General features: G+C 43.5%; 1 protein-coding gene across 12 annotated transcripts in view; it reads right to left on the bottom strand.

Annotated features, from left to right (window-relative positions):
- slc8a3 (solute carrier family 8 member 3) overlaps positions 1 to 24,356 on the bottom strand; it is a 113,507-nt gene extending 89,151 nt beyond the window's left edge. For 10 of the 12 annotated variants that reach the window (XM_069661458.1, XM_069661462.1, XM_069661459.1 and 7 more), the window contains exon 1: positions 22,576 to 24,170. In XM_069661458.1, coding sequence (XP_069517559.1) covers positions 22,576 to 24,155 — 1,580 coding nt within the window. In that variant the 5' untranslated portion in view covers positions 24,156 to 24,170. Of the gene's footprint in view, positions 1 to 22,575 lie in introns of all 12 variants that reach the window. The other 2 variants (XM_069661457.1, XM_069661456.1) reach the window with 1 other exon arrangement.
- Between the last annotated feature and the right edge of the window lie 1,186 nt (positions 24,357 to 25,542).

Genomic DNA, 25,542 nt, shown 5'->3' with positions numbered 1-25,542 from the left:
TATTTTTAAGGCTCATCACGGACGGCAAAACTAATTAGCTTAGACTACACACGATTTGGTGTGTGGCATTGGTTAACACACTACACACCTGTCTCTATACAAATGAACATTGATAAATAACATTTTATATTAATATTAATTCAACAGAAATATTTAAATATGGGTAAAACTGTAAACTTAATAATATATATATGCTAAATGCTTGTAGGGGAAGTGATTACCCTTGGCTAGCTTTTCCCCCGTTTCCAGTCTCTATGCTAACCTAAGCTAACAGTCTGCTGGCACCTTCCATATTTATTTGGGGCTGACTTTGGGTGGGAAAACTTCAAACATCACAAAAAAATGTCTAATGATATGTTTTGTCCTGTCTCTTGTGTATTTGATGTTTAAATTGATGGATTTTTAAGGCCCACCACAGGCGGAAATGCTAATTAGCTTAGGTTACGCATGATTTGGTGTGTGGCATTGGTTTACAAGCTACAAACATGTCCCTATACAAATAAACATTGAAAAATAAGCTCATTGATATTAATATTAATTTAATAAAAGTACTTAAAGATATTGGAAATGTAAGACTATAGACTGAGTGGAAAACTGAGTGATAAATAAACTAAATGCCTGTAGAGAAAGTGGTAACCTTTGGCTAGCTTTCCCCCCCTGTTTCCAGTCTCTTTGCTAACCTAAGCTAACATTCTTCTGGCAGCCTCCATATTTAATCCGGGCTGACTTGGAAGAACGAAAACTTCAAACATCACAAGACTAAAAGTGTCTGACTATATTTTGTTGGTTAATTTGATGTATTTTTAAGACCTTTATGCCATGCTAAGCTAAGTTAACGCTTTAGCTTCAAAGATTAGTAACAGATATTAGCGTGGTTTCAGTGGTGGAGGAAGTATTCAGTTCCTTAATTTAATTTACATACTTAAATCACAATGTAAAAACAGCAAGTTTAACCAGGACCCTTTAACGAAGAAGCACCTCCTCCTCACACACGTTTCTAGCCACAGACGTGCACCCTCCATCTTTAATCTGGGCTGACTCGCATGCAGGAAAACTTCAAACATCACAAGATTAAAGGTGTCTGCTTCTGCCTTTATCTTGACGCCAAATTACCTCGTCAGAGTCCGCACAAATGAGGAACCAAATCGCTTTCAAGTTAGAGTAAGAAAAACACCGTATATCATCACAACGGGTGATTCTGACAGACTGACACCGCACTAATTGCTCAATTAACAGTTTCATAAATAGCGGCGAAAGGAATTAGAACAATTTTGATGATGTGGAAACATGAAAGGATATTTTTTCACAAGAGCAGGGATGGAAAATACAGCTGGCTTCAAAACGAGCTGTTTAAATATCTCAGATTGACACCTGCAAACCAGAGCAGTGAGGAAGAGGAGGGAGGAAGGGGGGAGGAAGGGGGAGACATGCCCCTGAATATGTGAGGCGTGAGCGACTCCTGCATTTCTGTTCACTTTGATCTTGACATCAATAAGACTGACAGAAAGTGCAGTTTTTATCTTCGCAGATTGAAATGTGATTTCTCTAAACTGAATAACAGCCGCAGAAGTATCTCACAGATTTTATGTAAGACTTATTATGTTAAGTTTAATTACATAATCAGTTTAAATATCCGGTTTGCACAGAAAAAAAATACTAATTAGCATCATTACTATTCAGCAGGGTTGGAGTCGGTTCTCTTTGCAGTTTAAGAAGCAAATGATCGTCTACTCAGAAACTCCTAAAGTTTTAATTATTATCATTAATCTATAAAGAAATTAGTGAGAACGAGGGCGTTAATACATTAGAACAAACTGTAATTTTACTTTAAATGAACATTAACACTTAGAAAAAATACTCATTTGCTCTCTGGTAGAAAGCCTGATAGCAGCAGAGTATGTACTAAAGTACTGTGCTTCAATACAAGTTAGAGGTACTTGTACTCAGTGTTGTAGCACTGCATTCGGACTTGAACTGTAAAGGAGGACTCTGACTTTTTATTGATAAGGACTGTTTTATTGTGAGCTATTACGTATAAGGCCCAAGTAATTTATTCAGTTTCAAGCAGGTGTTGAACGTGTGCATTCGGCTTTCAAAGATTTTACAGCAAATACAAGAAAGAGCAGTGCAACATGTTCGATATGTAAAAGAACCATCGAGGAGAGGACGGAGACAACCTCAGACTTTAACAAACATCTGTCCAGGATGCACCGAGAAAAGTAAGTGAGGTGTTACAGTTACTTGGACTGTTGATAACATTACCGTTAGCTAGCTGCTAGCTTACTTGGACTCAGACTCAGGTAATGGGGACTCGACTTGGACTAAACTTGAATTCTTCTTTGGGGACTCGGACTCGGACTCAGGTAATGCTTCCTGAGATTCCTCTGATGAGTCTAAAAAACACAGCGAAAGGTAGATAAACACATTTACAACGCTGGTTTTCACCTTTCCATGTTTTGTTACGCTAAGCTAACCGTGTGCCGTCTGCAGTTTTATATTTTTCAGACAGATATGAGAATGGTACCAATCTTCTTATCTAACATTGTTCCAGAAAGTGAATCAGCAAATTTCAAACTAATGCTTTAAGGCTCTCAATCTGACAAAGTCTTCCAGGACAGCGAAGCTAAGATTAATATATCTACAGTGTGAATGTCCCTTTGATGTTGCAAGTATCCCAAGGGTCCTCATTGGTACAAAAAAATTCTTACAGCTCTCTGAAAAACCTAACAGAAATAGTTTTAACTCATGATTCTTATAAAATCTGTCCCACTTCCACACGCGTGGCCATGAAACATGATTAAATGAATATTACTCTGCTGCAAATGACAATAAAAGAAAAAAGAACAAGGGGAAATAGTGATTTAAAGGACAGAGAGGGGGATACGACACTGAAGCCCGTCCTGTGGGACTGTACGCAGAGATCAAAGACAATTCAAAGCATTGGGAGTTTTAATTAGTCCTGTCTAAAGCCTTCTCTTTCTCAGCTCTCTGACAATGAGACGGAGAAACACGTGCTGCTTTCAAAGACCTGGCTCTCTCCTCACACCCACTTTGGTGCGGTCCTGTATAGTTCAATGGGAAGCCTGCAGCATTCATTTCCCGCCGGAGCCACTTGTGGTACAAATGAGTGCTCTCGGGGTGAAGTAATAGTGCCTACAGATAATGAAACCTGCCTTATGTGTGTGTAAACATGTGATCAGCCACAGGCTGCTAAATCTCACATCCTGAATAAGTGCCTGTTTAGAAAAGGGGCTCTGGTCTCACATTAGGGCGCAAAAACAGTGTAAGGAAAGTAACAGGAATATGTTTTTATCACAGGATCTATTAATATGAGACATGGCTAGCAGTTTTAAAACCGGTTTTGGAGAATAAGTCCATGGCTTTGAGGAAGCTCAGGGATATATTTTTACCTGCAGATCCAACCAAGTGACAAATAAGTTCTGCACTGTAAATTTAAAGTTTTTAGCACCATATTTAACCCTTAAACTTTATGCATGGGGCTTTAATGCTTTACACCTTTTCTTTAATTTCTCAAATATATCCTTCTTCTGTGGACACTGACAACACAAATGATGTTTGTGCAAGGCCCTGACTGTGGCTCACAAACAAGCCAAACTCCACTATTCCAGCAAAATAGCAACAGGTAGCATTCCTGAACTCTTCCTTGTCTTCACCATTGACTGTATATAAAGATAGACGATGAGTATCCACCTGCTCTCGTTGTGCAAACATGAAGCCTTAATACCCCGGGGGCGGGCACTGCCATCTTGCGTGTGCAGTAGAGATCAGCTGGTGGAGCCGCAGTATTGACGTCCCGCCCCTTCCTCCACCCTAAACACACCTTTACCTTGTGTCCTTGCCTTTTGTCCCAGCTTCTTGTGTCGGTCTGAAGCCGATATTGTTTTGGAAAGTTCAATGACTGTAGTGTTAGTGTTAGTTATGTCTCCTCTCGCCGTTCCTCCTCTACTCTGCTACTCGGGAACAGAACGCTGCAGGAGCCCCATTTGTCAACAGAGCTGTCAATCATGAGGCCACACCCCCTTTTTACAGCATCAAATAACTCATTAAAAGTAAACTTGTCAGAAAAATGAACACTGTGACATAAATCAGCATGATAAGAACTAACTATAATGACAGAAACCATGTTTGAGAAAAATGTTTTTGACGTGTATTTTGATTTTATAGTTTGACTCATGTCCCACCTGTTAACATGGAGGAGGCGGGCTTTATGAGCTATACTGCAGCCAGTCAGCAGGGGGCGATAGAGAGGGTTTGGCTTCACTTTCAGGGAGCTGTCAGGTCGTCCATCTTTTTTACACAGTCTATGTCCTAACCCAAGAGGAACAAAGCTACACCACGATAGTGGTGCTATTCTTATAACAGCTTCTTGCTGTTAACTGACCCTTAGGTAACAATACTGGAGAGTTCTTAGAGTTGTTTCTCTGATAATGCCCGATTATGAATTTGGGACGCGGTGCTTTTGAAGGAGCACTTCAGGGAGGGGTTTATTTGTCTGGCTGCCAAGTTCAAAAATCATTCAACTGTCACCCACAGTTAACCCTGCAACACTGACAACATTGTGTCAACATTATAGTAGTTGTGTTCTAAAAAACAAAAACACAATAAATTGGCCAACCCCATAAAATATGTGAGCCGGTATCTCAACACTTCTCGCTAATGTAGCCAACTGAGAGCTGTAAGAATGACTGCTAATATCCTGTTAAGCCACGTAGCTGCTATAAGAGTTAAAATATTGCTTAGTGATATTTAATTTGTACGAAAGCTCTAAACTGACAGGCAGCCATACATTTTATTTACTTTTCTCAAGATCTCGACTTATTTTTTTCCCGTTAACTCGGGATAACAAAGCTTGTTTTCTCTTGTTAATGGGAATAATAAGTAAGTATGGCAAACCGTAAGATTTTTTTGGCGACACCATAGCCTACACTCTTATCTCAACCTTCATAATCCCTTAAAATACATTAAATGTTGCACATAGTTTCTGCTTGAACTCAAGGATGAAGTCCATTTAAGTGGTTTAAATTGGTCTTTGATATTTGGACATGCAAAATAAACATGTATGTTTTATCTTGTCAACAAACGGCTAAATTAGGACCCTGATGTAATGTGCTAAAGACGTCTCAATCTGATATCTTTATATTAGAGTCGTGGTGATTGTTTTGAATAAAAGTACTAACCTTTCATTTCCGTTTCACTGTCTGAAAAACGTTGAAATAAAAAGGAATGTCAGCGTGAAGCTCAGGTTATTTTCTGGCTGTTTTCAATTTGTCCAACCAAACAATCTCCTCCACATTATCTCTCTGATCTCACACACAGATCTGGCCCCGACTTCCTTCTCTTATCTGCACGTCTGGAGATTTTCACGGTGTTGGCTACAATAATCAATGCCTGTCGTGAGGAAATTCAATCCAATCTACAGTAACTGAGGCCCCTTCCTCCCCCCTCCTCCTCCTCCTCCTCACCTGGTCAAGCCTCATCAAATCTGCCAAGCAGCTGCACAGAAATCTTCGGGGCTCCGCTCTCATTTTCTCTCTCATTCCTTATTCACCCGTTTTCACTTACACTCTTTGCCACCTCTCTGTGTGCGTCTCCTATCTGTCTCTTACTTTATCTTTTCCTCTCATTTTCTCCTGTCCGTCTCAGATTCAGATTTTTTCTCTCCTTTCTTTCCATCTGTTTTTCCCGGACTCTCATTTCTTGTCTCCGTCATTATCTCCCTGCACCTCCTCTCCCTCTTCATCAGTCTCCTCTTCCTCTTTATCCGTCTCCATCTCTTGCTTCTTGCTGCATGTTTCATTTCCCCACCTCCTCCTCCCCGCTGTCCTGTTGCTGCCTCAGTTGGTGGCATGTTGAAGAGCTCTGCCCCACTGAGTCCGATGAAATCTAACATGACAGGTTTCATGACGGTGGCAGGAAGGCAAATGTATAAGTCTACATCTAGAAATGTCACCTTCTTATTCCCTTTAGCGTCGGTTTGAAGGTTAGAAAGGTTTCATTTCCTATAAATCCCACAGCTCAAAATTAACCTGCACTACACTACTTATGACGGATACCTGCACATCACAAACCAGCAGTAATATTTCCTGTTACATTAGATTCCCCAAAGATGTAACAAGACAGGGCAAAAAAGAGGATTAAAAGGAACCAGATTTAAACTCAAACAATAGTCAGTTAGCACTACTGTACTATGCTATGCTAGTTACCTTTTAAGTAAAGCTATAGACATTTTGATTGTCATGACTGCAAATTAAATATAGGATAACAAATGTACTAACTAAGGGGTTGGTTAATAAAATGTATATATCTTAATTACAGGAGCTAGGGGGAATAGTAAGCAAATCTGTCTGTAGCCAGATCTTGCCGTTGCTACCTCAAGCTAACTTGGATTTGGCTCTCTTGCTTTAGCTGTGTAGTTGTACATTAAATTCATACCAAACAGGTGTTTTAGAAAAAAGGTCATTCCCACAAACTTGTGAATTCCACGAGGGTCAAAAGATGAGAGGGCAGTTAGCGCTAGCTGCTTTGCTAAGCTAGGCTTGTTACCATCCTAGCATGACTATAGCTGTTTTAATTGTCCGTAACTACACTGTTTATTTGGGATAATTGACTGAATCACAGAGGTGTTGTATCAAAATTGATTTCTCAAATACTGGAAACAGGAGGTAAACAAACATAGCTTGAGCTAAGGCTAGTCGTGGCTAACCTGTGGCTCTTGCTTTAGCAGAGAAGTTGTACGTTTTGTTGGGACTACAGCTAAGATGCTGTCAACAATTGAGATTTTTGTCTTATTTAACTTTGGAATAAATATGTAGCTTCAGCATTTTAGTAGAAGATCAAAGAAAAACTTTTGAGCGCATAATATAGTTTTAATGTACTCACCTTAAAAGCTTGAGACTTTGAGATTAAGAGCTGCAGAAAAGCTAACATGCTCTGTGTTTATGTGAAGCTAACATTTATGTAATCATTACTACAAGAAACATTATACGGGGAAAGTAAGTAAATGCTTAGCTAGCTAGTAAGTAAAAGCTATAGCTAAGGCTATCTGCAGTTACCTCAAGCTAGCTTAAACTGGGTTTGGCTGTCTTGATTTAGCTTGGTTTGAAGCTCTGTTTTGTTCTAATTTATAGATTTTTATGGCATTAAAGTGTATATGGCAAAATATCTGTCAACAAATCAAGTACTAGTTTATAGTTTGACTAAATACATTATAAAGCTAATGTATTTTCCCTTTAGGGCAGAGCTGATGAAAAGAGTAAACTTTTTACGCCTCGCTTTTTTCCGCTCTCTGCGCCTCACGTTTTTGAGGAAACGCTCCGAGCGCCTCGAGTTGAAAAAACTTCAACTCAAAGCAGAAAAGCGCCCAACGTCATGGGCGTTTTTTCTCATTGTCCAATCGGATGAAAGGAGAGGCGAGCCTTCTGTCAGTTTACAATGTAACGGTTAGGTTAATGACAGCTAATGATTCGGTGGTTGCCTTGACAACAGTAGGAAAAAAAGCCGCCCCCAGCTGCTAAATCGCGCTCTGTCTGATCGGGTGTTTACTTCCACAAAAAAGGCAGTGCGGTGCGCCTCGCGTTTTACAGCCTGCAAAGCGCGTTCTGTCTGATCGGGCCCTTAGACAGCAGTTTATCAGCATTGCCATAGATTTCCAACTATGCAAAAACGAAGCTAAGCTAAATAGCCGAGTGTATTATCAAAAATTATGTGAAATATGTTTACGTTTCTCGACAGAAACGTAGCAACATTTACCTTGAGGTTCACTTTTCTTTGCCTGACAGGTTTTCTATAGAGTGTTATTCTCAAACTGAAAGTCCCCTTGGGTTATCCAAACTTGTGATGAAAGTTAATCAGTATTTTCTTGTATCTATATAACGACAGATTATTCAGTCAAATAATAATTTGTTTGAGCTGCAACAGCAAAGTACTGTTAAAAAAATCATCAGGACATCACACTCAGCAAGACAGTGTCATCCAAATAACACAGCCAACAGCAGAGTACGGATGTTATTATGACGATGAATATGCATTTTGTTTACAAGTGTGAACCCAAGTTTATGGAGCTGTGACACTCTGAGGGACGTCGGTCCAGAGTTCTCCACATCGAGACAGAAGTAGGCCAACATCTATAAAGAAGGGAGGCACATACGGAGGCACCGCTGAGGGCTTAAATAATAAATATGAACAGTGGGGAGGATGGGGGGGTGAGAGGAAAAGAAATGGAATTAGAACGATTCAAATGAGGCGAAATTAAGACTTGATCGAGGGGAGGAGGATGGAGAGAATCCAGGAGAGGTTGGTTGAAAAAAGGCCGTGAGAGATAAAAACCAAGAGAAAATGGGAGGAGGGGTTGAAAGAGCAAAGCGAGCCAGGAACAAGGGCCCCCGACACGATAAGAGTCAGAGGAACATGAAAAGAAGAAAAGGAGAGGGAAATGAAAGGGGCGATAGTGGAGGAGATTAGGTTGAGTGTTGTAAAGAGAAAGAGGTCCCGGAGGCCTTGGCAGAGCTGTGATCCCAGCAGCGTAACCTCTTCATCTTTCGCCAGCTCCCTCGTCGTGACAGCTCTACCCATCTCACGACCCCAGAGGGGCGGCATGGGCACATTTGTTTGCCAAACGGACCCTCCACGGCCCTCCTGCCCACCCTCCACTTCCCTTACCAAGCCTCTGGCAAATCTGGCCTTCCTACATGCACATGGCCCAGGGTTAGCCAAAACCTTGCATGGGTCCAGATCAAAACAACTGCATCGACCATTTGTCATTAACATACTGGAATGTAACATTTATTCACACCCAGTGTCAAACACAGGGGCCAACCAAACCTCATGACAATCTAACACTGAACACGCAGCAACAAAACCTCCTTACTTATACAAGAGGCAAAGATATAAACGCCCCATGGGACAACTAAAATAACCCGGAGAGAGAGTCGACTAAAAAAAGACCAAAACAAACCAATGGCAAGAACGTCACACGCACAACAGACGAGGAACAAACAGACATTTTATCTCTACAGACATACATTGAAGATTCAGTTCAGCACTGTTGAATGTGAACCTGACAACCCTGCTCGAGAAAAAAACTCAAACACATACAAACAGAAATGTCTTAGACCTGGTGCAGGTGAAGCAAAGTAAAAAAAAAACCCACATAAAACACGAGATGAACATAAATATAAACTCCACAGGTGAGGAAAGAAACCCAGAGGGAATATCAAAAAGTGTCTCATCCCGGAGGAAAAAGAAAAGACACAATGGCAGCAAAACTCAAAGAGGACAGGAATAGAAATTAAACAAAATATACAAATAAAAGTCACCTGTAAACGTCTCTTTTTTTTAACATACTTTTGAGTCTAAATGTCTGAAATAAATACAAAAAGTTGCTTCAGTAGATTGCTTCAGCCGGCAGCCATGAAACAGGCTGAATGCAAAGTAAAACATCATGGTACATCAAGTGCGTCCTCTGCTAGTTATTGTCACTGACAGGCTGTTATTCCAAGCGTCTGACATCATTACAGAAAGGATCCCGACAGAGACCTTTTTTTTGAAACCAGAAAAAGCTGTTCCATCGCTCTTTTCGAAGCCACCAGAGTCCATTGACAAAAACAGTCATTTTAACTCCCAGAATATTGGAGTTGCTGGTCTACCGCTGCTTCGATCAGTCAGTTAGTTTGTGTTATTTTTGTGTTACATAAATAATGTGTTGGATCTGAGCGAACCATTTGAAACGTCAGAGTCAGCCAAAAACATAAACAAACTAACCCAACAAGGCAGCAGCAGACCAGCAACTCCTGTGTTCCTTGAGGTAAAATTACTGTTTTTGTCAATGGAGTCCGGTGGCTTTGAAGAATGCGATGTTACAACTGTTTTAGGTTAAAAAGAAATCCTCTTCCTATCTAAAAAAAGGTCTATCTCTGTAGGGATCCCTTCTGTTATGTTGTCAGACACTTGGAATAAAAATCTGAGCCTGCCAGTGGCAAAAATAGGAACTTTTAGTGGACGAACCAAAGATTTGCTCTTCTCCCTGTACACCAACAGCTGCACCTCCAGTTATCAGTCCGTCAAGCTCCTGAAATTCGCAGACAACATTGAGATTGACCATCTGATGACCTGGTGTGCTGAGAACAACCTGCAGCTCAATGCTCTGAAGACTGTGGAGATGGTTGGGGATTTTAGGAAGAAAGCAGCCACACCCGCCCCCATCACCATCAGTGACTCCACTGTGGAGTCTTTCCTCTTCCTGGGGACCATCATCAGCCAGGACCTCAGGTGGGAGCTGAACATCGGCTGAAGAAGTTCAACCTGCCAAAGACAATGATGGTGCACTTCTACACCGCCATTGTTGAGTCCATCCTCACCTGCTCCATCACCGTCTGGTACGGTGCTGCTACTGCCAGGGCGCAGGCTGCAGCGTATCATCCGCTCAACAGAGAGGGTGACTGGCTGCAATCTGCCATCTCTGGAGGACCTGTACACCTCCAGGACCCTGAGGCGTGCAGGTAAGATCGAGGCCGACCCCTCTTACCCCGGTCGCAGACTCTTTGAGACCCTCCCCTCCGGCAAGAGGCTGCGCTCCATCAGGACCAAAACCTCCCGACACAGGAACAGTTTCTTCCACTCTGCTGCCAGCCTCGTCAACAAGGCCTCGACGCCACCCAACCCCTGATTCTGATTCTGAGATCATGTTGCAGCCATTACAGACTATTCTGTGGACGCTGGTTGAAGAAATCTACTGGAGCAATTCTAAAACGTTTGGTTCCAATAAGTAATTTAAAACCCAAAATAAGTATAAAAGTACCCAAAATTCCCCTTAAAGGGACGATGACAAGAGGAGTCCTGAAGCCGCCTGCATTTAGAGCCTCTTCCTCCTGTTCGACCTTTAACCTCAGCTTATTGTTGTTGTTCTTCTTGTTCTCTGCTGAACGCCATGAACATCATCCTGTGCTCAACGTCTCCTGCCAAGGTTTGCATTGTGCTTTGTGCCAAAATCCACACGGCTTCAACGTATTAGACAGCATTCCCCCCTGTTGTGAGCATAAATAGAAGGTATTACAGCGCTATTACCACATTCATTTTTCTCTCTCTGCATAAAGGACTGCACCTTTTGCATCCACCGCTTGGAGTTTGATGTAAATATAATCATCCAGGAGAGCGTTCAGAGCCCTGAGAGTAACCTTTCCCAACTGCAGAGCATAAGTCGCCTAATAAGTCTGCCTCTCGAGTATCAACAGGGAGGATTAGGAGGAACATAAAAGACCCATTTCCTCTCCTGAGTGAGCCCTTCTCTCCCAGCGGCACGGATACATCAGGGAGAAATAACCCACATAAGCATCCGGTATGTGCCGCGCATGCAGCCTCTGTCCTCCGGGCACCAGGGAGAGAGTTTGGCTAGCTTGTGCCTCTGGGATTGGACCGTCCTCGGGGGAAGCAAAGTCAGACAGATGGAGAAAAAGAAAAAGTGAGGGAAGGAGGAGGGATATTTAATTGACCATATTTACATATACCCCTTTCCCACCAAAATGTGTGTGTTGACGCTGGTTCTTCAGACCCGGGAAGACCCGCTAATAAATGCCGATTGTCTCTTTCCCCATTGCCAGTGGAGTATCCTCCTGTCGGTCTCTTTTCTGCTGCGTCACTTTCTGACGTCGCAAACGCGCCCATAACAGGGTTAGTGAACAGTGAAGATGTTACGGTGGTTAGGTCTTCATTGTATCTGTTACTCATTCAGTCTGTTTATCAAACACAAAGACACATTTGGAACGATGTTTGAGCGCTGCTCGGACGGAGACGGGCGGAATTTGTAGCTGGGATGACGAGGAGTCGCAGAAGTTACCCACGGAGCATAGCATTGAGTCGGAGGATTAGCGTGTAAACACGGGTTTTGTGTTGCCATTGATGCCGATCGAGCCAAGGCGATAATTACTTTTAACTGTCGTTTTATTGGCTCATGTTTCTAGAAGTGATGAAATGATACCCAACATTAAAACAACTTACAGTTTCAATACAGCTCGACATATTACAGCATTTGAGCTTTCTTTCCTGAGTCTCGTGTCAGAGAAAAATGGCCGCCGTAAGAACACGGTGAATAAGGATTTTCCTTCTCATTTATCCGTGTCTGTGCTGCTTTTGCTCGCTTTTAACACTCACACAAGCTCATCAAAGCGCCATGAACGTCCCTCATCAGCAACTTCCTCCTAGGACGCTCAGCAAAGACAATCTGTGTCCGAACATCTGATCTAAATATAGAAACTACAAAATAAAAGCAGCTTCTTTTTTAGAAATCGCCTCAGAATTCCTGCTGGCTCTGTAAAAGTCCTCCTGCTAAGTCAGTTTGGAACAACAAATCAAGCGATTTTTTAAAACAGCTGATACGTGAATGTGTTTTACATCACAGAGCTGCTGCCCCAACAGGACGATGATGAGAGAGGAAGGAGGAGGAGGAGGAGGAGGAGGAGTCCTGGGAAAACGGGGTGAGGGGTAACCTGCAGGAATAGGAAATAGGGAAAGGTAGCGAGGAACTACTGAGGCATTCTGGCGCATTTTCTGCTGCAGCATCCTGGGAATAACATGGAGGAGCGAGTTCCCCCCTAAAGGAGGTCCCCTGAGCTGCCCGCAGAGCATGCTGGTACAGCCTGACACAGAGAGGAGGAGGGGAGGACGAGAGGAGGAGAGGAGGAGGAGAGGAGTAGCCCTGGGACTGTGGAGAGTAAAACTGGAGTGAGATCACAGCGAGTGCCTGTTCGGGGTGTTTGGAGAGGATGAGCAGCCCGGCTACAGAGATGCAGGGAGGAGGAGAGAGGAGGATGCTCCAAGCCTGATAATCAAAGACAGGAGAAGAATAAAACTCGAGTTGTAGAAGCCCCCTCTTGTGATTTACAGCGGCACAAAGCGGGGAGCCACTGACTCCTTCTCTTTGACTCCAAACAAAGGCTTTAGGGAAAACATCGAGTGTCACTTTTAAGGGCTGAACCGAGAGCTTCCTTAAAGGCACAGATGCACGAAGACGTGCCAGGACAGCACAGAGCTGAAGCTCCATCCACCGTTCACAGCATTAAAGCATGTTCTAAACTGAGTCTGACCAGATGACACAGTGATGCATCAGACACAAAACATGAAGTACTTTCAATGTAAAACATGCAAAAGGGCCACGAGTTGACCGCTTTCTTTAAAATCAGACAGATATTAGCTATGCAATCAAGTTTCTATTATTCTGATGTGTTTTTGAATCACGTTGGTAAAGTTGGTTTCCTTTTTAAAATTGTATACATGTTTTAATTTAATTATTTTCGGAGTCTCTCCTTCCTCCGGAAACAAACAAGCCGTTTTGCCATTCAAAGGTCAGAACTTAGCCGCGATTGGCTGACAGTATTTGGAGTGACCGCGTAGCCCCTCCCCCAGGGCGGGGAGCGGCCGCACTGCACGGTCACTCCAAAGTTGTAGAAAACATGGCTGCTCTAGGATCGGTTGTTCGGTCTTGTATGTACGAGCCAGAATCGGCAGGAGGTATCAGAATGGTGAGTTAAAATCTCGACTACAAGCTCGTGCAAGAAGGCAGCCTGAGGTGAATGACGGTGAATGACGATTGGTTGATTTCAGCGAAAGCAAAGTTCTACGCAGAAACCTGCAGCTGTTCTGTACGGCCCGTTTCAGAGGCGACCCTTTTTAAAAATGTCATTCTGGGAAAACACAGAATTATGCAGTTTTCACTTTTTCACTGTGAACAATAAACCAAACATGTGAAACCATGACACACATGAGATATGGCCCCTTCCATCCTTTTCCTTCCTCTCACTGAGTCTACATTAAACTGAATTCCTCTCAAGATTTGACCAAAACAAGTTGACTTGCATTGCTGATTGCTTCGTTGATTGTTTGCAAAATAAACTGCAGGATGATTTTAATTTATATCAACCTTCTTTTTGTTAGGGTTAAAATTAGTGTATGTATGTATATTTGATGCTTGATCCCAGAGCTGAAACAGTTTGATCGATTGATTTAGTTAAGTGATTAATCATTAAAAATGTGGTTCCAAAGGAAATGTGCAAACTTATGGTTCCATCTCCTGAAATAAAAACTCATTCGTTGTCTCAAAACAAAGAAAGTTCTCAAAATGTAACAGGACAAATAAAGTCATTTTTTATTGTTCGAATGACATTCGTAACTCAAAGACAATCACTTCATTGTCATATAAGTCCGAAAAACGCTCGTATTTGGCTCAAAAACTGACACACATGTAATCTATTGTCAGAAATATTGATCTGCAGGTACTTTTACGAGCTTGTTTTTTCCGACCAATAAAACAAAAAATCTGATTTTTCTTAACAGGACATAAAATAGAGAAACACAGTAAATCTTTGTATTCAAGAAGCTGGAACCAGCATTCCTCACCTTTTCCCAAAATACCAACACGTTACTCAAAGATGTCGTAGATTTATTTCTATCAACAAGAAAACACAAAGAAAAGTGTGCCACAAACAGGAAATACAAAGAGTATGTGTTTTAATGGCAGGTGCACTCTGGGAAGTGTAGTGTTAAATAAGCGACAGCAGCACTGAAAGTAAAAAAAACTCATTTGAATTCATTCATTCAGCGTTTCTGACTCCGTTGCCTTCAGGGCCGCTCAGCGAAGCCGTTTGTATATCGGTCAGACGTCAGACGCCCCGAGCTGAATTCACACCTTCTAATCACAGCTCTACATTAGAACATTTGCAAACACTCCCCGCACTCTCATATGCTTTTCTACGATTGTTCCAGGCATGAAAGTAAGACAACAACAAGCGGGAAAAACCAGCCGACAGATTCTCTCCTCGCCGCGCAGGGTGCAACCTTCGCTCCTCTCTCTGTGAGCTCCATCGATTTTATCGTCTTCCTGCTGCGGCGCTGTGCGCGCAGGAAGGTGCTGCCGAGCCGGGCTGACCTCTATCAAAGTATGCAGATGCTGCATGTGGGCGTAGGGGCAGGCAGGGCACCTAAACTGGCTCCCTGGCAGGCGGGGAATTAAACGAGAGCAGGGACCTGTATTGAACGCGCAACTCATCATGTCTCCTTCACGTGCAAACCTGAACGCAGCCTTCGACAGAGGCGGTCCACGGAGGATGCTCCATTCATAGCCTGCGTAGACGTTAAAGCCGAAATGAGACGGTCTGGTCTACCCTCGCATCAACAAACACCAAACTACCAACAGGTAGCTAACTAGCTAGCGTAACTAATTTCAAGTAAATTAACCTATTATTTTAAGATAATTTGTTTCAAGGGCTCTTTTGTTTTCTATAAACATGTGTAACGCAACTATTTGATTGAGTTGAAACCAAAAACATTTACATTTTAAAGTGAAAGGCAACATTGAAAATCTCAGGATCCAGTCTGTTAAAGTTTTACCTTTTTTTTCAACAGTGAGCACAGAAATATTTCACGTTACAAACTGATTCAAAGCCTGAACAATCAGCCACCGAGTACGAGGGTGAGCCGTTTCATCATCTCTCCAGTATGAGACTGAATTCTACGACAGTTCAGTGTTTGTTCCAACGCTTTGACAGTCAGACTGAAGCTCTCACCTGCGTCCTAACCGTGTGAGGCTGTCAGAAGTTCAGGGACTCGGAACAAACGAGCCTCCGTCAGATTTACACACAAACACTCAGGGGGGGTCGGAGCTGGCGACACGCCCTCACCGAGCCGTGTTATAAATAAGCTCTAACTTAATTGCGTTCCCCAGACTGGGAGGAACAAACGCAGGGCCGGCATATTTATTACAACTCATCCTGCGTGTGTGTGTGTGTGTGTGTGTGTGTGTGTGTGTGTGTGTGTGTGTGTGTGTGTGTGTGTGCGTCTGTGTGTGTCTGTACTGGATTTGGAAGCTGGAACCAAAGTGCAAACAGCAACAATATGTTTGCAAATATGAGAAACGTTGTCATGAAGCTTCTGTCGGTCACATTTTACATCCTTCTATGCTTTTACGAAGTTATGGCCGCCACATCGTCCGCAAATTCTTGACAATGGAGACCTCGTTGAGAATGATCACTTACACCCACTGAAAGGGCCAGTTCGCCAATTTCAACCTCAGTCCTATCATGTTATTACGGGGAGCTAACGCCATTAAGGTAGAAAAAAATGCAATTTGGCTCTGTGTCTTTGGAGGACGCTATCTGCTTCTCCAACGGGCCCTGGAAAACCTCCGCCAGACTACATAAAACGCGTCATCAGTCGGAGGCCAGGGAGCTCGCTAAACTACACTTCCTCAATCTGGGACGCCCACCCTCTGATGTCATGTCTCGTTCAGAATCGTCAGGTCTGAAATGTAGACTGCAGACCTGAAGATTTTTCAGATGATCCACCGGTATATTCTCGTCGTATTTCAGATTCTGTCCCGCTCTGAGCCGTTGCCTGCAGAGAAACGGTCGTATTTCACTCCAGCGTCTCTCGCTGGGCCGTTCCTTTCAGAGGGAGGGGCACAATGCACGCTGGGTGTTGTAGGAATGCAGAATGGGCGAAACCAGGAGCTGTGTCTCCACAGCTATGGCGCCAATTTCAAATATTATTGCTTCTATAGATTACAGAGAACACTGGCTTTTTCCAGGGGCAAGTTGCTCCGTTAATGTATTTGCACCGAATTTTGTTCACATTCAAGGTTCCAAACAGATATAGCGCCATCAGCAGGTCCCAATCATAATTTGTGAAACACAATATCAGCCAAACTAAAGACTTCCTGCTCTTATTCAAATAAAACTCATCTATTTGGTTACTTGTGGTTCAAGAGGCATCACAAAGTCTGAGTTAAAACCAGGATAGATTTTTGTAAAATATATAAATTTGTACATTAAAAGAGCACAAATCAAGAACCGGCTTCCCAGTGGGATATTATTCTTTAAAAGGGGGTATTGTGCTCATTTCAAGCTTCATATTTCACTGATACCTGTGAAGTAGCTTAGCATACTTTACAGTTAAAAAACTCTCACACTGGTGCTCTGTGCAGGCCCTCATACAGCCCCACGTTTAGCATGGACATCCAACGTTGTAAGAAAACCACATAAAACCCGCTGGATGTGTAGACGTTTTTTGCGTCTGCGAGTTATTGAGTCTAAACTTTCTCCGACGGGTTCATGAACCTTTTTTTGTCTTGTTTTCATCGTGTGTTTGCCAAAAACTCAGACCTGACAGGAGCACACAAGCAAACCTGTGTCAGAGAGAGCCACATGTGAGTCAGTGGGACTTTGGTTCACACAAACTATTAAAGCAAATAGAAAAATACTACTAAGCAAACTTCAGCACATTAGCAGAGAAAACAAAGTGCGACTGCACCCTGAGGCACGGTAAAAATACAGACACGTTCCAATTATTGAGAGAACAGGAAGTAAGAGGCTGGCATGAATAAAACAGGAGAAGTAGAGCACTGGCTGTGATTCGCTGAGCTGCAGAGGGTCCTGGGTGTGTGTGAGGGCTGCCTGCGGGGGGGTAAACCTCATGGGTCTCTTCCTGGGTGTCTGAAAAGTGCTGGCAGGGCGAAAAGCTGAGCGGTCAGCAGGATGAGGATCAGCGTGGACATGTGTTCTGTCAGTCATGACGCCCAGAGGGGTGACAGCTACACATGCAAGAGGTATTAAGGGAAAAGGTTGGGTGAGGGCGCTGCAGGAGGAGGAGGAGGAGGAGGAGGAGGAGAAAACATGCATCCTTCTCCTGAGCACAGAGCAACCCCCTGCATGATGCAACATATAAAAATATAAGGCAGGTTTAAAAGCACAGGACAGTCGTACAGGCGATAACAGTAGCATTACTTCATACACTCATTTGTTTATGAATCCATGAGCGCCGAGTTAAACATCCGTCTCCTCAGGGGCCAGGCTTCTCCACCTAACAGCTGTGGTAACGTCTCTGGGTCAGCGGGAGCACAAACCTTCTGCCATTCAATGCTCAGCGAACTCGTCCTATAGAAGTGGTTTACAAGACGAGGGTCAGGACCCCTCCACAGGGGTCACAGCGGGATTACACGGTCCTGTTTGGGATGCAATTACTCATTATTTCCACCACTGAGAAGATGTTTCTGCATTCATTATTTAATGTCAAAGAGACTCGCTGATGGACATTTTTCTATATTTGAAAAATATGTGAAATCGCCTTTTCTTCGTCTCATTCTTCTTTTACTGTCCAACCAACAGTTTTTTAATTTTTGCAAACTCACTACTGACTACTAACATTAACGTTAGGACTACTAATTACTACATTTCAAGCGAGCTAAGTTTCAACGAGCTGCCCCTAGACAACGGCAGAGACGTGTTTTGTATTTGTGACGTTTGTGGGCGGGGCCTATGCAGATTGGGGAATTTTTAGAAGGAGGAGATTCCCTGGGAGGATTTTTACGAGGTAATTAAACGGATTTTGCAGAAAAAACATATCAGACACAATTTATTATTTCAAGCAGAACATTTTGTCTAAAAACATTGAAACGCTCCTTTAATAAGCTCATGGTGCAAAGATGGGGTACTGCCACCAAGAAACTATTAAACGTCTTCCCTCCTGCTGAGGACCGCTGCGTGGGTAAGAATTGGAGTGATGTACTCCAGAGCTCCAGATTAGGACGCTAATAAAATTCCTCTCTAGTTGATAAGAATGGGTCCAAAGTGTGATAGTCGATGCCTGGTAAATTATGGTGTGACTGAAATGACTAACATAAGAGCAGGAGCAATATGTGGTCAGAAATCTGCTGCCTTTTAGAGGTTTAGTCGTCACAATAAAGACTGAATTGGCAGCAAGACGGAAACATGTTTTAACCATGAAGGAAGAGGGAATCCTTTGTTGTTTCAACATCTATGCAAAGTGGAAACAAACATAACATTTCCTTCATCATTTTCCATACACACACCAGAGTTGGAATATGAATGTGAATGCAAAGGAGGCAAATAACTTCTGTAGTTCTTCATGTTGTGAGTGTAAAAACGGCCCTGAGGAGAGCTCTCCAGGCAGCTGCAGAAACGTCTTCAGTGAATACTCGACGCATTCCTCCCGTGTTCCGTGTTTGAAATGCTCTCATGAATCTTGTGGTGCGCTCGTGGATGAAGCCGTCACTTCCACTGCTCCTCTTTGTCTCTTTTTTTATGGACGCGCACAGACTCTAATTCATCACCACCCCGCTGTAATTATGGACATTTCTGGAGATTTGTTGGGAGTTTCGTAGCAGCAGTTTGCCATTTCTACAAAAGATCCAGAAGTCTCTGATGGGGGAAGGAAAGACTTTCAAATTAATACTCGAGCGTGTTCGTGCATATGAACACATTTCATCGTCTTAACTGCTCCGCTGAATAATGTGCTGCATATTTTGAGAAATAACATTTATCTTGAGTCTACAGCGAGTACATTAATCAACACTGGCTGTGCGAGTTTAGTTTAATATCCACAGAGTGTCTGCTGCTGTCCATTTGTAATAAACAAATGTACGGCTTTGTTTATTTTGTGTCAGTGTGGAAAATAAGACTCTTCAGGATGATGATAGCGCACGTGTTGACATTTACTCCACAGATGGTGATTTAGGCTTACTATGCTTGTTATCATATTGTTTTCTTCTTTGCAATGTCACAGAAAAATGTATTTTACGACTGATTTAACAGCAACAATATGATTTTAGTTCATGTTAAAAGGGTCACACAAACGTGCGACCTTTGGCACGGCCCTTAACCTTAATCTCTTAACCTAACAGATCATCTACATGCTGTGTTTTGGTTAAGTGATAAATCTAATAATCTTAGGATGACATTAGTTTGACATTTTGGGAAATATTCTGATTGAATAGCTGAATGTTAGATGATAGGATGGATACCTCTCTCACGTCTGTCCATTAAATATGAAGCCAAATGCAGTCACTAGTTAGCTTAGCTTAGCATACAAACTGGAAACAAGGGGAAACACCTAGCCTGGCTCTACAAAAGCGACCTACAAGCACCTCTTAATCTAAATAATTGACATGTTTATAAAAATTGTTTAAGTTGTAGGAAAACTAAAGTGTAAAAAATGATTAAATGATTAAAGGGGGGGTATTCTGCTAATTTCAAGCTTCTGAAACATGAGCCTGAAACGACTCAGTCAGCGCTGTCCCTTTAAGAAACCCCGCCCCTGCAAGCCCACTTTCTTCTGATTGGCCAGCTCTCCGAAGCCTGCTGAGCCGTCTAGAAAAAACAGTGTGAAACCTGGCAACAGCAACCTGCAGACTGAGCTGAGAAGCCTGGGGATTACTCCAACAAACTTTTACCTACAGATCTGAAACGTCACCCATGTATCTAGTTGTTATGCTAAGCTAACAATATGCTGATTGGAAATACAGTATATATTTACTGATGTGACTGGATGTCTGTTCTCTGTCCATGGTGCTGAAATCTGCCCAAGTATTCCCTGCCTTCTCCAAGTCCCAATTACATGAAAACATTAGGTATTGTGGATGTTTGAGAGAGCTATGTGTGTTTACAGCTTTCAAAAGCATAGTCGCTCCCTGGCAGTATTTACGTAGCCTTACATTGCCGCTGAAGCTCGATCTCCATAACACAGGTCCATCGTTTTCTGTATAATCTGTATCAGTTTTGATTTTTCTCCCAGATCATGCAAATGTATTTTCACTCCTTGCTAATGTAAGATAAAGAAACTGACAGCACTGTATAATCTGTTTAACACCAGTTGTAATCATTTGACCTTACAGTCTGATTTTTCTCACAGATCACTCCCAGCACTTATCAATTCACAGCGTGTCAAACGGAGCAGAGCTGCACAGTTAGAACATTTAACTCGCAGCCCGATGAGCAACACAATGAACAGATCGATGGGGCAGCATCCCCTCACAATGCTAACAACATCACAGCAGCCTGATGATAGAGTTCTCCTCATCTCTCCCCTCTTTACTCCCCTGGCAGCCTTCAGGCTCGGCCCACGAAGCATCTCTCACATAAATCAAGCAAAACCCTGAGAGCTCAGCCGGCCCCAAGAGCATGCTGATCACCCCGACACTCATTCCCCCCGCCGCGGGTCTCCTGGGCCGCCTCAGCCCTGAGGAACCAGCAGCCTGGAGCACAGACCCTGCCAGGCTGAGAGGGTCTGATGGGTGGGGGGAGGGGATGTCACGGACGCATGTCACTTTGATTCAGTGCCTGTGGACCGATGTGTGAGATGCAAGCGGATGCAAGCTGTGAAATAAACAAATCGATATTTCTCAAGAGGAGCAGTTCTGCACACATGACGGTATCTCAGAGCAGAGGCTTAAATGCATTTGACATAAGGCTGCAGAGTGATACAATACATGTCCTGGATGTTCCTGTTATGTTAGCGCTTTCTGTAAAGTCCTTCAATGAGATCAGGTGCAACCAATTGCCTACAAGTTAACTTGTGCATGCAACAGTTGAACGCTTTTTCGACTGCTCTTAGTTTTTAAACAAACTAAATTCTCAAAGTGATTCCAAAAGAAGAGCTGTGTGGGAGCTGAAAGAGTTGGCTCTTATTGCTGAGCCGAGCCAACTGAACCGGCTCGCCGGAAAGTGCCAGAATCCCCATCACTAATGGATGTTATCTGGACTACAGTCCAGTATGTTGCTTTCATTGCAACACTGCCAAGCATGCCCACTCAGTTGTAAGCCAAGGTGTTCTGTAGTGCAGACGGTGCAGCTGACAAGGCTTCATAACATTTTCCAATTGACATAAAACATCACTATTACTCATCAGTGCTTAAAACCAAACAGCAAGCATTGTTAGCACGACTTCCCCCAGAAAGAATCAAACCTCCAGTCTTGTCAATCATCACAATAAACTCTGCCCACTCATCTAAAACATAATCATGTATACTGATTATTACACAGGCCCGAACCTGGCCTTTGGCATTTGTTGTTGTAATTTTCTCTCCCTCTTTGTTATCGTGTTCCTGCTCTTCCATAGTGCTCTCTTTCAATTGAAGCAGACAGAATAAAAAAAGAAAAGTAATAAAAATCCAGAGTTCAACAAAACAAAAGCAGCAGGGATTAGAGAAGCAAAGGGGGAGGGGGGTTACTTAAGGACTTCCTGTTTCCACAGTTGTGTGACGAATCCCAAAGTTGAATCCTTTTTGCATGCGACACACACAGGATTGCACCCTGATGAGAGCAAAATCCCTTGACAGGAAAACAAGGGGATGTAGAGTGCACGCTCAGATGACAGGGTACGCTGTCTAACCAAGCGTTTAAAGAAAAAAGTGTTTAAAATTCACAGAGTAATAAATGCAAACAATTCATGAATAGATCACCAAAGTATGTTCTGAATAAACGATGTCAAGAGGCAAAGAAGAAAACGTCTTGGTATCAAAAGCAATCACCGAATAGCTTTCAGGTCATAAACACTGCTACTGTCATTTGTTGACAGGTTTATCACCATCAAACTGCAATTCTAAACAACTCGCACAAATCAACAGGAAGCATACAAAGGCAGGACCTTTTTATGACTCATAAATGCACTTCATGTTCCATATAGTTGGTGGATTAAAAATGAGGCAATAGCCAACAACTTATTACAACAAATTATCACTGCCCAACAACCATGAGAATAAAAAAGTTGCTGTCTTACCAGGTCTCGTCGTTTTTGAACTCAAGCTCTCCGTAGGTGTCCTCAAAGTCCTCCCCTCCTCCTTTGGCGAGTCCCTCCACAGTGTGATAAGGCACAATGACCGTCCCCCTTGCTCCAGAAGTCCTCAGCACTTTCACTTCCATAATACCAATGCTCTCACTGACATGAACCGAGTGGCTCTCGAAGGTGAAGATGCCCGAATGGTCGTCATCCAGAATGGTCACAGTGGCCACAGTGGGGAAGCCCAACATGGCCTTCGGGTAGGGGAGACTGTTGGCGGAGAGAACCTCGTCCTCTGTCTCAAGGACGCGCAGATTACTGAGCCGCACAAAGAAGTGCTCGTCCTCCTCAAAGATGTCGTCGTCTATGATGCCAATGTTTATTTCCTTGAACATTTCTCCCGGTTTGAAGACTACCGTACCCTCTGAGAACTCATAGTCGGCCCCAGCGTTAGCCGAGCCGTCCTCCGTCTTATAATCCACGTAGATCGTCTTGTTGATGTCGCCACCCTTTCTGGAGATTGTCAGAATAGCGGCCCCACAGTTCTCGAGGCACTGATAGACAGCAGGCTCAAACGCGATTCGAGACACGTACTCCTCTGGCTCCTCCACATGCACCTCCTGCACGCTGGCACTCTTCTTTGCCTGCTCTGCGACGTGCTTCTTCAGGATATTTCCCGCGCCTGTCATCATGCGTGTCGCTTGGATGCGGTAGAAGGCACGGCTCTTTTGCTGGTGCGAGAGAGCATAGTAGTTTGCCATCTCCACCAGCTGATCCATCTCTTTCTCCGGGTGCTTCTGCTTGAGGTCCTTCAAGATGCGGATCATGTCGCGGCGGGACTCGTCAACCTCTTTGCTCTCAATCAAACCGATAAGATTGCTTGCCGTTCCGCCGTCCATGAAGTGAGAGTTGACCATCTTGCCGTCCATCTCAATCCCCTTGGAGCGCTCGGTCTCTGTCTCGATGATGACGCCCCTGTGCTTGTCAGTGCGGTACTTCTTGTGCATGAACTTGTAGAAGAGCAGTCGTCTGTCTGCTACCCAGGCAAGGAGTACGCATATGGGGAAGAAGGCCAGCGTGAGTAAACCCTCCCAAACCTGGACTACGTTTGGAGAAAACACAGCCAGAATCATGTAGAGCCAGATGTAAGCGAAGATGCTCCAACCTGCAGTGACGAAGAACACTCTGAGGTGTTTGACCTTGCGTACCTCTCCTTGGGGAATGACCGACACACAGAGGCCAATGATGACAAACATGTTGAAGGCCGCACTGCCAACAATTGTTGCAGGCCCAAGCTCACCAGATTTAAACTCATGTCCACAAACCTCAATCACAGAGAGCAGAATCTCAGGGGCAGACGAGCCCAAGGCCATGAGGGTGAGGTTGGAGACGGTTTCATTCCAAACCCGGATTGTGGTGGTGGTCGTTTCCCCATTGGGCCTTTTGATGACAATTTCCTTTTCCTGGGAGGTGATGACCTCGATCGCTGCCATGAAGCGGTCAGCAATGATGGAAACCCCAAGGAACATGTAGATCATGGCCACAAAATACACAATGACCCGTGCGATCTTGTCTCCCATGGAGGGATCCTCGGGGTACCAGATGGGGAGGATAATCCCCGGTTGACATTTCGAGTTCCCCGCGCAGGTTGCATTGCTGGGAGTGAGCAGAGGGCTCGGAGTGGTCCGGGCCTCTGTACAAAGGAAGGCTACAGTCACAGAGACGAGCCCCAACCAGAGGCAGGCTGACGACCCTGTCTTTACAGGCCTTGAACCCTCCATGCACCCTCCTTCGTCTCAAGGGTCCTTACCACACTGATAGTCCCTCTGGGATCCAGCACTGGGCTGTGCTTTTACTCCACCCACCACCTAAACACAACAGAGAGAAACAACAGATTATTTGGATGTTATTTTATACCTTTATTATAAGACACAAACAGTTAACTCTCATATGGCAGAAACAACCAGACAGGAACAACCGTCTCTAAGCTACAGCATGTCAGTTTGTAGTCCTTTTGTTTTGATTGTTTTTAGGGACAATACAAGAAGACAAAGGTTTACGCTTTATGTACACCTTTTCCGAATTTGTCATGGATTACAGGAGAAACTACGACCTTTTGCAAATCAACCACTTCACTCTCTCCCCACGCACTACCACCCCCTTTGTGCACTAGCAAGGGGGGTACTATTCAAAACCACTTAGCAGGTAGTGGGCTATAAAACCCTCGAACAGCAAGTCTTCACTTAGGCTGACTTATAGACCTTTTAGCAACGTGTTGTGTATACCCTTCTCTCATCTAGTGTGTCATATATTTGTCAGGAGTTTTGCAATAAACAAATTAGCGAAAACAAGAAAATAACATCATCAAAACATGACCATCAGACGACGTTCAAGTCATGTTATCATCGTTTTTAATTACATCAAGTAACGGGATGAAGGACTTAAATCATCAGACATCTGGATCTTAAGTTGCAAGTGAAACAAGCTGAGCTAAAGTTAGCAGCAGCTTGGCTCACAGCCCTGAAGTCTTGAGTTTCATACCCTACACCTTAGTGAAGGGTGATTCATTCATCTGAGTGTGACTGCAGAGTTTGCGCCCTCATGAGTTTAGGAAGGGAGGAATATTTTTGAGAAAAGCCCTGGTGTGCTTAGATACAAATATTAAATACTATAAAACAAATTAATACTTTATACCGTATAATGATTAAAAACCCAAAGAGTGCATATAAGAAGTAGACATAGCCAACACAGAAATGCTTTGAACCCGAGTTCCTTTTACTGGCCAGCAGGGGGCGACTCCACTGGTTCCAAATCAAAGTAAGATGACCCAAATTCAAGATTTTTCTAAAATTGTGGCTAAGGATAGAAAAGTAACAATGTGTATCCCTCCTCACGTCCAAATATGGTCACTTCTGATCGCGAAAAAACAAGATGGCGAAGGCCAGAATGCCAAGCACGAGGCTTCAA

The sequence above is a fragment of the Semicossyphus pulcher genome, unplaced genomic scaffold (assembly GCF_022749685.1).
Source record: "Semicossyphus pulcher isolate SPU_LCO1_2020_fin unplaced genomic scaffold, fSemPul1.0.p SCAF_14, whole genome shotgun sequence".
Taxonomy (NCBI): Eukaryota; Metazoa; Chordata; class Actinopteri; order Labriformes; family Labridae; genus Semicossyphus; species Semicossyphus pulcher.
Note: the sequence above shows the minus strand (reverse complement) of the source record. Positions and strands in the feature narration are given on the sequence as shown.